Genomic DNA, 17,309 nt, shown 5'->3' with positions numbered 1-17,309 from the left:
TATTAAAAGTCACAATCCAATTTTTTGGATTGTATATATGGGTCTTGCTAAGAAAAATGAAGAACAGTAACAAACTCCTTTTTTATTTCAACCATAGATACAGAATCTCAGACCTCTTCCTATCCATTAATGCCAACTGCAAATTTGAAATCTTATATGGTACTGGTTTGATGTTAAAACTGAAGGCTTCCATTGTGTTAATGCAATAAGAATGTATAAAAATAACTCTATAGGATATCATTCCATAAATAGAGAACTTTAAAAAAGTTATCACAAATCAAACACCTATTGACCCATACTCTGTGTTGTCACATACTGGAGTAGATATTTACCAAATTAATTAAAAAGAATAGGATCATACATCACATATTATTGTTGTTTAGTCCTTGGAAGAAAAGTTATGACCAACCTAGATAGCATATTGAAAAGCAGAGACATTACTTTGCCAACAAAGGTCCGTCTAGTCAAGGCTATAGTTTTTCCAGTGGTCTTGTATGGATGTGAGAGTTGGACTGTGAAGAAAGCTGAGCGTGGAAGAATTGATGCTTTTGAACTGTGGTGTTGGAGAAGACTCTTGGGAGTCCCTTGGACTGCAAGAAGATCCAACCAGTCCATTCTGAAGAAGATCAGCCCTGGGATTTCTTTGGAAGGAATGATGCTAAAGCTGAAACTCTAGTACTTTGGCCACCTCATGGGAAGAGTTGACTCATTGGAAAAGAGTCTGATGCTGGGAGGGACTGGGGGCAGGAGGAGAAGGGGACGACAGAGGATGAGATGGCTGGATGGCATCACTGACTCGATGGACGTGAATCTGAGTGAACTCTGGGAGTTGGTGATGGACAGGGAGGCCTGGCGTGCTGCGATTCATGGGGTTGCAAAGAGTCGGACATGACTGAGCGACTGAACTGAACTGACTGAGTCTCTAAATCATATCTTACACTTTTGTAACCCCATAGACTGTAGCCCTCTAGGCTCCTCTGTCCCTGGGATCTCCCAGGCAAGAATACTGGAGTGGGTTGCCATTTCCTTCTCCAGGGATCTGCCCAACCCAGGGATTGAACTCACATCTCCTGCATTAGCAGGTGGGTTCTTTAACACTGAACTACCAGGGAAACCCCAGGCACAAAAATAAACATACTCAAAAGTGTATGTGGAACAAGTGAAGTCTGAAAAGTTCTGTATTTGAGAGGATAGTATTGTACCAATGTCAATTTCTTGGTTGTATAAGATGTTATCACTAGGGAATGGTGGGGAAAGGGTACACAGAAGGCTTCTGAACTGTTTTCATAACTTTTTATAAAAAATTTAAATTCAAAATCAAAGCTATTTAAAGTAATTTAAAAGGCTAAATCATAGCCATATTTGTTTTAATTAACACTCCCATATATGGTTGACCTTTGAACAATGCTAGGGTCAGGGGAGATAACAATTAAAAATCTACATATAACTTAGAATGCATCCTCCCTGTTTGTGATTCCTCCATATGCATGATTTCACCTCCCTGGAATTAAGCTCAGATTGTGTAGTGCTAAAGTATTTACTGTTGAAAAAAATCCATGTATAGGTGGACCTAGGCAATTAAAACCTGTGTTTTCAAGGGTCAACTGTATAATGAATTTCAAAGGATAAACAGTATATTCTTTTAGACAGTTTTTTTTAATAAAATGAGTTTTGTATATTGCTAGCAAAAATTTGCCAGTTGTGCTCATAGTCAAGATGTGAGCAAGAGGCACAAGTATAAATATATCTATTTCAATTGTTTCTTAGCAAAGAAGCAACCCAAATATTGGAACCTTGTGTAAATGGCAAGATTTGCCATGGATTTTTATAAAACAATTAAAGAATATATGTCAGCTTTCCCATAAAATCAGAGGTTTTCCTGGATAGTAACTGAAGTGCTTTTAAAATAGAACACTGAAAAACAGATTCTCTGAAAATAACTCAGGAAAGAGAGTCCATTTTTATATTCCAATTTTATTCACCTTTTCTGAAGAGTCACAATATTACTGGGGATAATCTAGTTAGTATATTTGAAATTCCATTTATTTTTTCTATTGATATGCATGTATTACACTTGAATATAATACAGTATTTCCAGTGTTGTTTTAAAGGACATAGTTTAAAAAAGAGAGCATAATCTATAATTTCAAACCTAGGACAAATTCATAATTTCTAAAATAATATAATTTTCCACTTTGTTCCAAAGAAATTAATATTATCACTGATGCAGAAACTCCAGCACAACTATTACTCCTTTCTTTACAAGTTCAGACAGTCTTGAACCATTGCAAAATTCACTCAGAGCCATCTAATTGTATGCATAATGAAAATGGAAGAAGAAAGTCATTCCATGGATTTATGGGTCAGTATACTTTAGTTCAATATCAAAAGTATACTTTACAAATTTCATATTTAACAAATTTTACAGTGTTAGTCATTCTGCTGAGAAAAGATTCTGGGTAATATATTGGTCTTTGAAGATTGTTACCAATTTACCCTGGAGAGCTTTGGTCTGTAGGTCAGCCTCCATCACGGAAATCAACATATACATAATTGGCCATGTGAGTGAGTTTTAAAATCATAGAAGATACCTACACTCTGTCTAACATAATAGAATGTCTAATAGGACAATTTCTGAAGTATCTTCTTATCAATCTAAGATGAGTAAACACAGAAGCCTCTCCCTTTACAATCCTTCAAACTATACATTTACACAGTATTGTTACAGAATGGCTATGCAATGTCCATTCTTCTTTCCCTCCACATAACAAATGAAGCAAAATAAAAGTAGTATAAAATTATACATTCTGTGAATAACTTAGAAAAAAAAGTACATACGTGTTTAAGGCCTTGAAATATTTGTAAGATTTTCCTTTAGAACTGAAAACCACAGATGTGAAAAGGACTACAAAAGCATGGACAAAAACTGACCTAAGAAATTGTTTGAATGGGAAAACTAGAAACAAATATTTATAAATTTGAAGCCAAGGAAATGAACAATTTATTCTACCAACAGACTTGAATAAACAAATAGGCATTCAAACAGTCCTTGGAATCAAGCAAGAGACAGCCTTTTAAAAATAAGATAGAAATGACAGTTTAAAAAAATATTAGAAGAAATCTAAGCAAATAATTTTCGAGCTAAGAAATCAAAACCCACATGCATCCATGGCAATTTTTTGAAACTGAAGGTTACCTAAATACTTGACTGCTCATTGATGATTTCTGTGAAGGGAAAAAGTAAAGATAAAAATAAAAGAAAAAGTTCACTTAAAAAAAAAAAAAAAACTCTGAAAGGGAATGTACTCTAGAGGTACCAAATAGGAGTATATAATGAAAATGGTAATTCAGTTCTAACTACTACCTATTTAACTGACAGAGAGCTGCAGTAGTGTGTTAGCCTTGGGGAAACATGTCAGCTTGTCTATACATTCTTATATGATTGATGTTTTCAGATAACTACAACTTGCCAACAATAATTATTATCAATGGATATATATTTCCATTCCTTTAACAAAAGCAACTTTAAGATGTTAAAACATGTAGGCTTTCAGAGCTCCAAGGTTAGGATACCAATTAAATTGTCTCAGTCTACACCATGCCAGAGGAGAAATTTGCAAAGGAAATGTCACTGAAGCCATGTACAATCCTAGCCAGTGAACACAGGACCCAGGAACAGGTCCATGACAGAAGGCCAGTGCACTTGAGAGACTTTCAGAAACAAGAAAGGCAGTCACATTTGGGACCAAGAGCCCAAAGGGTAGGTGTCTCTGATACCATCCAGAAATGCCAACTCTTCAGAGAGCAACTTCAAGTTCTTTTTTTAAGTACAATTATACAAGTTGAATGCAGTTCAAATCTGATGAAATCTTCATGATACTGAAGTTCATGTAGGACTTCTAAAAAGTCTTGATTCCAAGAAGCTGATTATGAGCCATGAAATCCCCCAGAAGTAATAGACTCCAGAGTGCCACTTCGGAGCTGTATAAAATTTTTCCTTCAAGATCACCTATGAATTATGTTTGTATGCATATGTTCAATGTAATCAGCCTTGAGGATCACTTGATTTCACCTTGGTTAATGGGTTACCTACAAAGAAAAAGAAAGTAGAATCATTTCATAACAGCTATCATCTTAAAACTCTACACAATTAAGTATTAGAAATGAATAAGTAAAAACTCAAAGTGCTGGTATTTGCTATATTAAATAAATTACTGAATTTTAAAGGACTACCATATTTAGGTATTTCTAGCTTATTAAAATTATTTTCTCTATTCTTTCATAATATTTTTGAGAGCCATTTGCAGTTATCCAAGTGACTCCAACAGTGACCAGGAAGATCTCAACTGGAGAAGTTACCCATTTTGGACCCAAAGAATGATTCTGGAATAGTTACCCCTTTTGGACCCAAAGAATGGTTCTGGAATCCATGTTCTTTGCATAGACTTTGTGACTATAATCCAGAGATCATACACTTCATGCCAGGAGTCAGTGAATGAAAGACTTTTGTTCTTAGGAATCCAATCAGACCACATCTTCAAGAAAGCCCTTGGGATTTGGTTCCATAAAAACCATTCTTGAAATTGTTGACAAGTTGAATGCTTATTTGACTCAACTGCATTTCAGAAAATCCACTATTCATAATGCAAAAAAAAAAAAAAATTGGGGAGAAAAACAATTATAGTACAATCCTTTACCAAATTTTAAGGTCCCCAAAATTTCTCATGAAATTTATTAGAGCAGTATTATTAATGCTATTGTACATATTATTGAGGCACAATCATGTGGATTTTCACAGGTACTCAAGTCAAAAGAATGTTTATTTACAGGAAAAAAAGAATAATAGCTAGAATACCTAATATGTACATAGATATCATTATATGTATGCAGAAGAAATATGATACAAAGAGAGACAAAGATTTCTGCTGTGTCAATGAATTTCTAGTTATGCTCTTAATACCATGGTACTTAGGATTGCCTAACAGTTCTTTTCCAGTGATGCTTACAACAAAAAGTGAATTTTTAAAAATTATTGTGGATATTTTATTTTTATTTCATTAAGTAACATAGTTACTTATCTTTTAACGAAACATTTGCCAAAAGACGGGTTTTTGTTTTGTTTGTAGTTTGATCAACTATGAAAAATAAAAACATAAAGTAACAAGATGTTGCTCTGCCATGGCTGGTTTCAAATTACAGTATAAAAGAAAGGTGTAAAATTCAAACATGTATATTCTGCATGGAGGCAGCAACCATGTTTGTGTCTCTTTGGTCAGTTTCATTCCCAAAGGTGGAGCTTCTGCCTGCAAATCTGTAGCTTCTTACTCCCACTCACAGAGGACTGAACTGATGATGGAGGGATACAAACATAATGGGCCTGCTGGCCTCTAGAGATTCTGGGAGCAGGGGTGTCTTAGACAGGGCAGCGATTTTATTATCAATTTGTCTGCCACTCAGTGATTACTTTATACAAGTTCTGTGAAGGGTTCCCAGGCTGGGAGTCAGTGTAAAAAGAATATGGGGAGGACATATATTTCTATGTGTCATAGGTTGCTAATGAAGATAACTCATCATTGTGAAAAATACAGAAATTTTACTTTTATGATACACTTTTTTGACAAACATTGATTTAATACAGTCTTTGATTTCCAGTGGCTGAGAAAATTCACCTGCCTTTTCTGAGAATTCTCCTATTGGTTGCAGGAAGAAATCACTGTGAAATGTAATATGGGCACCAGTGTTTGAAATGACAGGAATAACAAAGAGAACAAATGATTTAGCCTCAGGAGAGGTTCAGCACTCAAGGGACACGCTGCAACAACTCCAGGAAAGTGAGTAACATGTCCTTTTGAACTACTACAAGCCCAGATTCTAAGTAATCTATTGGTGGGTATGGCGGACACATTATTACATCTTCATTCCAAGGTAAGCATTTTGTTCTGCTGGTTTATATAAAGCTGAGGAGTGATTCTCTCAACTATTATGTATTTAAAGCTTTATTTTCACATAATTTTAATTTCAATTTAATTTCATAAATTTAATTTCAATTTCAAATAATTTTAAAAACAGACATCAAATTTACAGTATAAAACCAAGGACTTATCTATCTGAAATACAATCTTCCTCCATCTCAGTAGAGGAAACATAAGTATATACAAACACAACTATACAATCCAGATCCTCATAAATGTACACTTATACTATGCTGTGAATTATATATATGTACATTTACATTTCTATCAGCTAAAATAATTGCTAGAAAACTAAGCTTAACTCAAAGAAGTAATTGTCTAAATAAGCATGGATTGAAACAATGAAAGCTTTTCCTTATTCTCTAATTTTACACAATGTTTCCTAGTTTTTTAATCCTAAAAAACCCTACATTTTATGAGATGAAGAGTAAGCGACAATTAATTTTAGGTATGATTTTTGCAAATTATTTGATTGTGATCAGAGAGCCCCTGTGGTTGGCATATAGTTGCTGGATTTAGGTCAGTGTGGCAATAATGACACTGACTGTGTCGTGCAATATCTGGGCCCCACAGTTTCCCATGTGTAGAACGGAATAATCTTGTTAGCCTCACAGTGTTTCTGTGAGGATCAAGTATATTTATGAACACCTAGCTTTCTCAACTATAAAGTACCATAAAATAAAAGTTTTAGAGTTGGGGTCAGTTTTTTTTTTTCTTTCAATACATAAATCTTTAACAAGAGAACCACTGAAAGTAGAATGAGAGGATCCTACTGACAGACAAGTTAGAGGACTGCACTTAAGAATTCAAACAGAGGCTGTCGTAATTTGCCCTTTTCAATGAAATATAAATATGAACATAAATCATCACCCTCCTTGATAAGCTCCAGATTTGTACCAAACAAAATGGCAAAGCCAAAGATTTTAAAACAGGCAGATGATTCTGAATACAGGTACCTTATCACCAATTTTCATCATCTAATATGCAAGATCCAAATAACATTTTAAAAATAATTGTCTAAAATGTAATACAAAAAAATGCATTTATGGTTTTTATGCTCATTAAGTCCAAGTGACTCATAGTTAAATTCTGACATGCTAATGGGGGAGAAACGATTGCCATTTTAACCTTTATAGATGATAAACTGAAACTTTATTTTTTTTTAACTGAAATTTCTTAATATGAGAGATCTCAGGCAATACTTATACAATTCAACATTTAAAAAATTTTCTTTCACTTAAAAGTAAGTTTTTAGTACACCAAATGAAACACTGCCTTTTTTTTTTTTTTAGAACTTAAATATTATTCTCTTTTCACTCAAGCCCTATCTTTTGGATGAGGCCAACTAGTAAAAGTTTTACTTTCTAAGGAAGCTTTTCAGCAAGTTTTCAGTGACTAAAAGCAGGAGGTTGCAATAAAATCAATTTTACAGGATAGGAAATTGCATTTACTATCATGAATTCACTGTCTTCTCATTCTGAGGGCAATAGATATAAAATACTGCATGAGAGAGAGAAATGGTCCTACGATCATTACGGATATGCCTTGAGCTTCATACGCTATAATCACTGTCTCAGTAAATTTGCCTTTCCAAAGGCAGTATTCTACACAGCTGTTCTTTTTCATGCAACTTTTATTTGTGTGTGCTGCACACCAGCCAATTCAGTAAGTGAAACTGCTGGGCTGCTGAACACATGCAATAATAATAACCATTAGTATTATTATTTCTAGTTACAAGCACAAAGCTACCTTGGTAATGAGCCACCAGGATGAAGAAGCTAATCTGGTAACATTCAATAAGAAGCACCAATAATTTTTTTAGATGAAAGCATCCATTTATTTCTTCCAGTCGAACAAATCTATTATAGGGCTTTCAAATTTCTCAATAATTTATGCTAAAATCATGTCTTTTAAGTCTGCTCACCAGTTTAAATTGAGAAACCAAAACCAGGTAAATGGCATATTTGAGATTAAGTGAAGTCAACTATTTTAAAATTGTGTGTGCTCAGTTGTTCAGTCATGACTCTTCGCCTGTAGCCTGCCAGGATCCCCTATCCACAGATTTTTCCAGGCAATGGTACTGGAGCGGATTGCCATTTTCTACTTCATACTGTATTAATTTTGTATTTTGACCATTGTGTTATATCCTCTGCCTATCTTCAAGGTAAAATAAATTTAAAAGGTTAAAAGGGAAAAATATTCAAGAATCTATTCTGTCCCCAAATGTAAAAGATGCTTTGATGTTTCTATACAGTTCCTAAAATCGTTATATGTATAGCATCTACAGTTCTTTTTACCCTGTTTAAGTCATGCTGTTTAGGTTACCAATGGGAGACAGCACACTATGGGGAGAGACATAGTGACAAGTAGTGTGAGCTCTGCAGACAGACTGCCTGAGTTCAGATCTCTGCCTTATCACTTTCTCACACTGTGGGGTTGAAATAAATTATTTAAACTCCCTGAGCCTTAGTCTCCCCATATGAAATACAAAAATGGTATTATCAGCCCTCATAAGTTTGCTATTGTGATTAAATCAGATAATCCCTGCAAAGCGTCAGTCCAGGCAAATGCTTTTCAAATATTAACAGGTGGTAACAGTAGTAATTCCCAGCTAAGACTCAAAAGGTGATACATAGGGTATCTACGGCAGAGGACATTACATCTTGTTTCTCTACAAATATTGATTTAATTAGTTAATTTTCTGTCTTATAGTAACTGAATTTGCAATCATTCATTTCATATGCTGTTAATCAAAGTCATATGATGGTAGTTATATATAAAGAAGAAAACACTATTGTTTTGGTTGCCTTTGGGAGAGACTGTTGTTTCAGACAAGGTGAGAGGGTATTTAATGGTCAAAAAGAATATACTTTGAAGTCAGGCTGTGTAGGTTCAATGTTTCATTCTGTTGATAACTCAGCATGTGACCTTGAATAAGACAACTATAATATTAGTACCTACATCATAGGGTTGTATGAGCTGAGGAAAAATAAATTAATTAGTCAAGTGCTTATATTCTAAGACTTCCCTGGTGCCTCAGATGGTAAAGAGTGTGCCTACAATGTGGAAGACCCAGGTTCAATCCCTGGGCTGGGAAGATCTCCTGGAGAAGGAACCCACTGGTATACTGGTAACCCACTCCAGTATTCCTGCCTGGGAAATCCCATGGATGGAGGAGTCTGGCAGGCTACAGTCTACAGGGTCGCAAACAGTAAGATATGACTGAGCGACTAACACAGATAATTATATTCCAAGGTACATAATGAGCATTATGTAAGTGGTAACTATTATTATTCAGATATGAATACATTTCTAGGCAGCTGAATGCACTGAATTCTTAGTTTTGCTCTCAATTATTTCTGTGCATATGTTACTAGTCTTTATAGGCAATTCCATTATTGGTCTTTCTGATGAATCAGCTGCCATCAGACTCTGAATGCAGGAAAAATATTTAGGAAATTAGTACTGTACTTTAACCATCTAGGCTTAAAAATAAATGTGGTATAATCATGCCAAACAAAATGCAGATTTGTAAATTTCCTTATTCATTATGTTTCTTCTGATGTATTTGAGTTCTATCCTACATCTCAGATATTTATTTTTTTAATTTTAGATATTCACTTTGCCCACCTATATAAGTTTGTGAAATCAATGCCAAAACTCTACAATATACATGTGAATCTTATCATATTAGCTTAATTTACAAAATATTCTTATTTTTCCTGGGTGGTCACGAAAATCTTGTTATGAGGAACTATATTCCTTTGAATGTAAAATAAGTCACATATACAAAATATTAAAGACAATGCCTTATGAAGATTACAAGTCAATTTCATTTTTTTAAAAGTTAAATTTTTGCTAAAATATCTGTGTAATAAGAGAAACACTTATCTTTAGACTGATGGATATTCTTTAAACAACTGGAAGGCAAGGACTATGCAGCTGTATTTCTGAAGGGAGGCAGTAGGTTGAAATGCAGTACAAGTCCAATTTTTACAATACAACTGCTTAACAGGCCCCATTTCAAATGAATGTTTTAATAAATAAATTTAACTTACTCAATATAGGTGTAAAGGAAGACTAGAATACCCTCACAATCCTAAATGCTGATTTTTTAAATTAATTTCTTTATTGAAATATAATTGATATACATTATATTAGTTTCATGTGTATAACATAAGGTAATCTACCATTTAAAATCTTTCTGAATCAGTAACTGGATTCTTAAAGCAATCCCAATTTTTTAAACCACTAAATGCTGATTTGAATGAACTTTTCTTGCTTGGAATATAATTGCTGCTTCACTGCAAATGTATTTTTTTAATGTAGCTGTTACAAGTACATGAATTAAATTCTTGCTTCACTCTTTGTGTACTAAATGTGCAATTAAAACATCATTACTCTGCAGTAGCAGGCGTTCTCATTTAAGCAGGAGAAAAGCTGCCATTCAGTTGGTTGTAACAGTACATGAATGAGCTTGTGCTTTCTTAAAGCACCTTATGCAATGAGGTATTATGAAATGAAAGTTTCCTATTGGTCTGAAGTAATCATTTAAGAGCAAGCTGACCAGACAGCTTTTAAGTATAGATGATGCAATATGAGGCAATGACTTACATGAATTACTGTCATAAACATGTACATCTATATAAAAAAGTAAGCCTCTATTTTGCTTTCATGGTGTTGGAGGTGATTCCGATAAGCCCTGAAACTGACTACATTTTCATATCATAGTTTAATTTTCCTTCCCAAGAATGACTGGTGCTATGGATTGGCCTCCACGTTTGGGGCAAAAAGCCAATCTACTTATCACTTCAGCTACAGTCAACATTAGTGTGAATTGACCTTGTTATCTGTTCTAGGAATTCTCAAAAAAATTTAACAGCCTTGGGCAATTAGAAATATAGTCATTTCAAACAATAGAGCTGTAGTTAATTGATTCTATGTATGTGTACCACAGTGTGGGTCCCAATATGGAAGCAGAAAATGGCATAGTCTTCCTAGACTTCTGGGGGGAAAAAAAGAAAGAAAACAGAGCCCCAGATTGACTGAGAAGAGGTGGCCTTGTACTGATAAGAGTTTATAACAGTGATACTACCGTCTGGTTTTTATAACTCTGAACAAGTCACTTTAAAAAAATCTCTGAATCTCCAGGGTTCATTTACATATGCCAAACAAGTTGGCTGGACTCAGTGAGTTTCTGATTCCCTTCTGTCCCCAAACTCATGACTTTTCTTAAGGACTAATTCAAAAGAGGATAAAACTTTATCCTGATTACTTAAATTCATGGGTGGTATAGCCACCATGTAGACTTCATTTTTCTGAAAAGCCTATATTAGAATGCAGAACTAGTGAGCTTTTTACCACAAATACAACATCTGTCAGTGGCTTTCAGCTTCCTGTGCTGTGCCAATGAAGATCTCTACTAGAAATGAATCTTGGGGAACAGATGGACTTGCACCATTTCTTGGAAGTTTGAAAGCTGTGCAGTGTGCCTGCCATGAACTCTTTCTTCTATGTGAATCAGGAAAGAAGATGACTGTTTCCATTGCCGTTCATGCACATTCATCCACTCAGAGGCAGATCAGCTAACATTAACTGTTAGCCAAACAAAACATTCCCTGGTTTCTCCTTGGGTATTTAATAATTTCCTCTGGGACATTAAGAAAATTTTAAAATTTTCTTCTTCTCCTGGTCCTGCACCATACACATTCTTACATTTACTCCAGGTGGAAAATGACAAAAAATAGATGCTTTTGAAAGACAACAGTATAATGGGGTTACACTGTTCAAACTTTATGGAAACATGATAAAGTCCTTAAAATGGGAACAGTTATTTTGAATGCTTTGAGGAAAGCTGGTAGATTTTTAATAATATTTTTCTGCTGCTGCTAAGTCGCTTCAGTTGTGTCCGACTCTGTGTGACCCCATAGATGGCAGCCCACCAGGCTCCCCCGTCCCTGGGATTCTCAAGGCAAGAACACTGGAGTGGGTTGCCATTTCCTTCTCCAATGCATGAAAGTGAAAAGTGAAAGTGAAGTCGTTCAGTCGTGTCCGACCCTCAGTGACCCCATGGACTGCAGCCCACCAGGCTCCTCCATCCATGGGATTTTCCAGGCAAGAGTACTGGAGTGGGGTGCCATTGCCTTCTCCGATATACTATTAATAGCAAAGTTTACCTATTTTTAGAGACAGTTGAGACTTTGAATGCAGTTGGAAAGGCACTTTACCTAAGTTTGATTGGTTCATTTTTTTAGACTCACTTCTCATTTATAAAGGAGTTATTTGAATGGATAGTTTTTATCCAATTTCTGTCATAAACACTTACTTTAAAAATTTATATCTGCTCAAGCATCACAGTCAAGTATTTCAGCCTCACAGCACATGAGGGCTAACAGAAGTAAGCACTAAAAAATTATGCTTAAAAGATGATTTTAAGATAAGTGGACTTTTGGAAGAAGGATTGACACTTTGAAGAAATCTGAGTTACTGGTGTAGGAATTACCAAGAGCAATATTTTCCCTTAGCTTCTGGTTGGTTGAGTTATAAATGTAAGTTGCTCTTGGTAACAACTTTTCCTTGAGATACTTGTCTGCGTAAAGAATATGCCTCTGTCGTTTTGAAAAGAACTTGGTGAAATTTGTGGAAGCATGAAGCTAGTACCATGCCTGAAGCAGCATATACTCTTTTTCATCCCTATATTCTGCCGTAAAATTAAGTTTAGAGATGACCACTCCACATGTGGTATATCTTTGGGAAAAAATCATTCTCTAAGTTAAAAAAGCTAGAATTCATTTTCTGAAGGTCAGGGCAGCATAGGCAGTGATGTTTAATATGTTGGAAGTTTCTGCTTTGTTTCTATTTCCCAGATATATTTCTCACTTTTTAAAAAATAGTCTTAATCCAGTAGTCTCAAATTCCCAAAGTTGATTAAAATATGAATCTTTAAATCTAACCAGTTCTAATTACCTAGATGCCGGTATGACATAGTTTATTCAATTAAGGGGCAATTTAACATACAAAGAATGAATGATTAGGTAAGAACACAATCTTCATTTGGCTTATGGAGATTAGGTAAAAATTTGATGGTTCCATGCTTTTCATGCTAATTTACAGACTCATAGGCAGGTTGAACACTGACAGAGGTCCACTTATACACTCAGGGTTTTTGTTTCTGTTCTTAGGAGAACAATATATTAGCTACAGGGTCTTTGTAGGTGACAACATTCGGTTGACCAACAATGACATTGGCTATTTGTGGCCAGTTTGAGGGCCTCCTATTAAAAAAATGATGCCTCCCCTTTTTCCCTTTTTATGAAGAATAATTCAGAGCCTTCTTTACTGACCACTGAGGCAGTTCTGGAGTCATTTTGAATCTTTACTCCTTAATGAAACTTCTGTCCCTTCCTTAGAATGTCACCAACGCTAGGATTTGCCACACTAATGCTCCAACATGGAGCCAGAACATTTTTGGATGTGGAAAAATAAAAAAACTATCATCAAACACAGCAGAAACCTTCTCTTTCTACTCCATTCAAATTTGAAGAGTTTTACACGTTTACCTAAGGAACAAACCCATGTCAGGTACGCCACTGTTAAAAACATTATTACAGGAAACAGACCTGGGCAAAGGGGAATATTTCAACAACCATAAAGGGACAGCAAGACAATAACTTCCTTTACCTCCATAAAAACCCACAATGGGGACAGTTTTGCATCTTTCCTAGAGGATTATAAACTCTTAGAACATTCTTTTTATTTCAGAGAAACACATACCCATAAATAAGGCCTAAAATAAACAGCTCTTACGAGAAACTGATAAAAGGATAGTAAGCATTTCTCGTGACTATTTTGGGAAGCATTCTGCACAAATGTAAGAAAGGAGTTCATTTAAAATCAAGGAAGAAAGTGTATAAAAATCAATAGACAACCATTTTAACATAAAAGGGTAAGAGAATTGTAGAAACATTATGTAACAATATTCAATTAGAATCCGCAGACTTAATATTTGCAATTGTAACCATTCATAGGTTGCCTGCACATCTATATCTACAGTAATTTGTAATTTGCTGAAGCATGAACCTGAATCATACCTACTTTAATGCTGATAAATGAGGCCATGTCATTTACCCAGTGTGCCTGGCCATCCACGGGCCTTCAATTCTCAAGGCAGCTTTGTGGTTCTCTATCATCAACTTTGTAACCCCCACTAATGGTCTGAATGGGATTCATGACTTTTTTCAGTTGTAATTTATGACATTTTGTAGACAGACTTTCAAAAGTTTTCTTTATAATCCCTCTTTCCCAAAGTACCCCCAAAATATAAAACATGTAATACTTGATTTTCAAATATTTAAATATTTGACAGTATAACATGAATCACCTGAAGGAGTGGCTAGTAATCAGGGTCAGATAACAGAGAGCTTTGGTAAAATGAATCAAAAGTAAAGAAAAACATTTCCTACATAAAGTGAGAGTTCTGGATAGTTAAAATTAATAGCAGAAAGATTAATCATGTCATAATATAAAAAGATATTTTCTAATTTTGAAAAAAAAAAGTGAAGTGAAAGTGAAGTGGCTCAGTCGTGTCTGACAAACAAAAAGAGGTCTTTGTGCAACAAGAACAGATCCCTGAGTCTTTGTGCAACAAGAACAGATCCCTCTTTCCCATCATTATCACCTTGGCCTCTCTCTACCTAACCAGAAAATGTGAGATAAAAATGATTGTCTGAGGAAGAACGGAATTTTGGGTTCTAGTCACATTTACTTTATCCAGATATATCAGGGCCAATACAGTTATAAAGTGGGTCAATGTCATGACTTGCCATGGTCACATGTGACTGAAGGCAAAGGGTGAAGTTGGAGAAAATTTAGAAGAGCTTCACATTTTTCAGAAAAAGCAAGGGACAGATGAGAAATACACTAATTCATATTTCCAGGCCTCCATTTTCTTCATATTGTTCAAAAACATGGAAAGCCTTATAGATGGTTCTTTAATTTCATTTCTCCCCATTGAATATTTTTAACAATGATAGCATTTTCTCCAGATGTTTATCTCTAATTAGTTTCTAGACCCTAGTCATCTTCTTAATCAGTTCCCCCCTCTGTCTTATTGTTACTATCTTAATCGAAGTCTTTATTCTGGTTTGTGGGGTTGGAATAACCTCCTAATTTGTCTCCCTGAGTGGTCTCATGCCTTGGAGCTTCTCCTCCTGTTTGCTATCATGATCCTGAAAAGAAAAAGCTATAAAAATGTCCTATTATAGAAGGAAATCTAAATTCTTGCTGGTAATACAGACAGTCGTTTATGATAAGACCTCAACCCACCCAGCTTCATCTTTCCTCTTCCCACCCTCTTCAGAGATACACAGACCCAACTCCAGTCACACCTAATGATTTAATCCTCCTAGGACTTGATATGCCCTGTCCTATCTCCTTATCTTTGGATACATTTTACCTTTGCCTAAAATATTTTCCTTTCAAACCTCAGAACAAACGTTACCACTTCTAAATCATAAGCTTTGTGATTCATCCAGTCAACATAATAGATGGAAAACATACTTTTTCCATACTTCTATATGGGGAACACATGTATACCTGTGGCGGATTCATTTCGATATTTGGCAAAACCAATACAATATTGTAAAGTTTAAAAATAAAATAAAATTTAAAAAAATTTAAAAAAACCTATCTTATTGCATTATGATTATTTATTAACCTGTTTGTTTCTCTCACTTAACTATGATGTACTGAAAAAATATTAGCATACATTTTGTTTCCTCAGTGCTAAGCCGTATTTCATTCCAGGTACATAAATGATGCCTGCTGCTACTGCTGCTGCTGCTGCTGCTGCTAAGTCGCTTCAGTTGTGTCCGACTCTGTGTGACCCCATAGACGGCAGCCCACCAGGCTCCCCCGTCCCTGGGATTCTCAAGGCAAGAACACTGGAGTGGGTTGCCATCTCCTTCTCCAATGCATGAAAGTGAAAAGTGAAAGTGAAGTCGCTCAGTCGTGTCCGACTCTTCGCAACCCCATGGACTGCAGCCCACCAGGCTCCTCCGTCCATAGGATTTTCCAGGCAAGAGTACTGGAGTGGGGTGCCAAAATGATGCCTAATACTTACTAAATGAAAGGATGAAATGAGGAATGGGTAGGTGGATGGATAAATGAACAAATTAATGTATGAATATAAGGGAAAAGTGATAAGTAATTTCAGAAGGGAAACTAGAGATACTATTTGGATTCTCTGGGAATAGCAAGAGGAATGATTAAGTGACCCAAAAGGTCAGTACCTCCATTTAAAAAAAAATTATGATTATTCCCATGATGCTGTGGTTTCAGAATTTGAAATTATAGATATGCATGGGTCTTGACATCAGCTTCACATTTGTAGCCCGGATATTTAAATTTATTCTCATTTGGAGAAGGTCTGATTTTTAAAATGAAATTAATTCAGGAAAATAATAATGCAAGAAGATAATAGCAATCTGTGGTGCTTTAATTGGTTTTAGACTAACCACTTGGGATGTAGGAAATGTCCAAATAGATACATCAAGGTTCATTCTGGCATATTCATTACAGTTAATATTTCAGTTAAAAATTATCCTAATTAAAAAAAATCACTCTCTTGAGTAATTTGCATACTTCTGCTTAACACTGTCAGGATATTTTCTCATGAAATACTATGTGGTGACAATTACCCTACATCTAGGTATTACATGTTCACTTGCATCAGGTATGGTGGTACAAATGAAATATCAATTTTCCTATGATGTAACAAAGTAACAGATACCACGATGAGCGCTTTGTTCCCAAAATACTGTACATGCAATTTCTCTCTCTCCACCATACATGCTATAGACATACTAACTTAATTTATAGCCTCTATATTTAAGATGCCTCACCCTTCCAACCACCACTTTATTTTTTCAAATAAAGAGACTAGTATTTTTAAAGGCAAACAAGTTCATTTTTGCTTAGCAAAATGCAGCTGACTGCATTTTCTGTTCTACATTCTAATGCCAAAGACAGTGAATCATTCTGCTCCTCAGGGAAACCTGGAATCACCCTTCCTTTGCATTCATTCCTCAGGTCATAATTGCCAGCATCAGTAGACAGCTGAGTGCACATCCATTTTCTTTTGCAATCCTCATGATTATTATGTGAAATTTTTCAACTTTTACAATTTATTGTTAGTCTTTGTTACTAAGTACTATTATCTCCAGGTTATAGTTGAAGAAACTGAAGCTCAGATAACTTAAAAGTGAAGCTTCTCAAAGACGCATATAAGTGTAAGTGATACTCTGGGGGCTGTGATCCCTATTTGGGGGGCTTTAAAAC

At 35.2% G+C, this 17,309-nt stretch overlaps 1 protein-coding gene across 8 annotated transcripts in view; it reads right to left on the bottom strand.

Annotated features, from left to right (window-relative positions):
• Positions 1-1,954: 1,954 nt before the first annotated feature.
• Positions 1,955-17,309, bottom strand: part of TAFA2 (TAFA chemokine like family member 2) — a 563,996-nt gene continuing 548,641 nt past the window's right edge. For 6 of the 8 annotated variants that reach the window (XM_086400261.1, XM_086400264.1, XM_086400258.1 and 3 more), the window contains one exon: positions 1,955-4,089. In XM_086400261.1, coding sequence (XP_086256387.1) covers positions 4,078-4,089 — 12 coding nt within the window. In that variant the 3' untranslated portion in view covers positions 1,955-4,077. Of the gene's footprint in view, positions 4,090-4,396; positions 4,635-17,309 lie in introns of all 8 variants that reach the window. The other 2 variants (XR_015163864.1, XR_015163863.1) reach the window with 1 other exon arrangement.

Source organism: Bos grunniens, chromosome 5 (assembly GCF_055505025.1).
Source record: "Bos grunniens cultivar Pamir isolate PY7600 chromosome 5, Bosgru_T2T1.0, whole genome shotgun sequence".
Taxonomy (NCBI): Eukaryota; Metazoa; Chordata; class Mammalia; order Artiodactyla; family Bovidae; genus Bos; species Bos grunniens.
The sequence above is the reverse complement of the archived record's forward strand: the minus strand, read 5'-3'. Positions and strand labels throughout refer to the sequence as shown.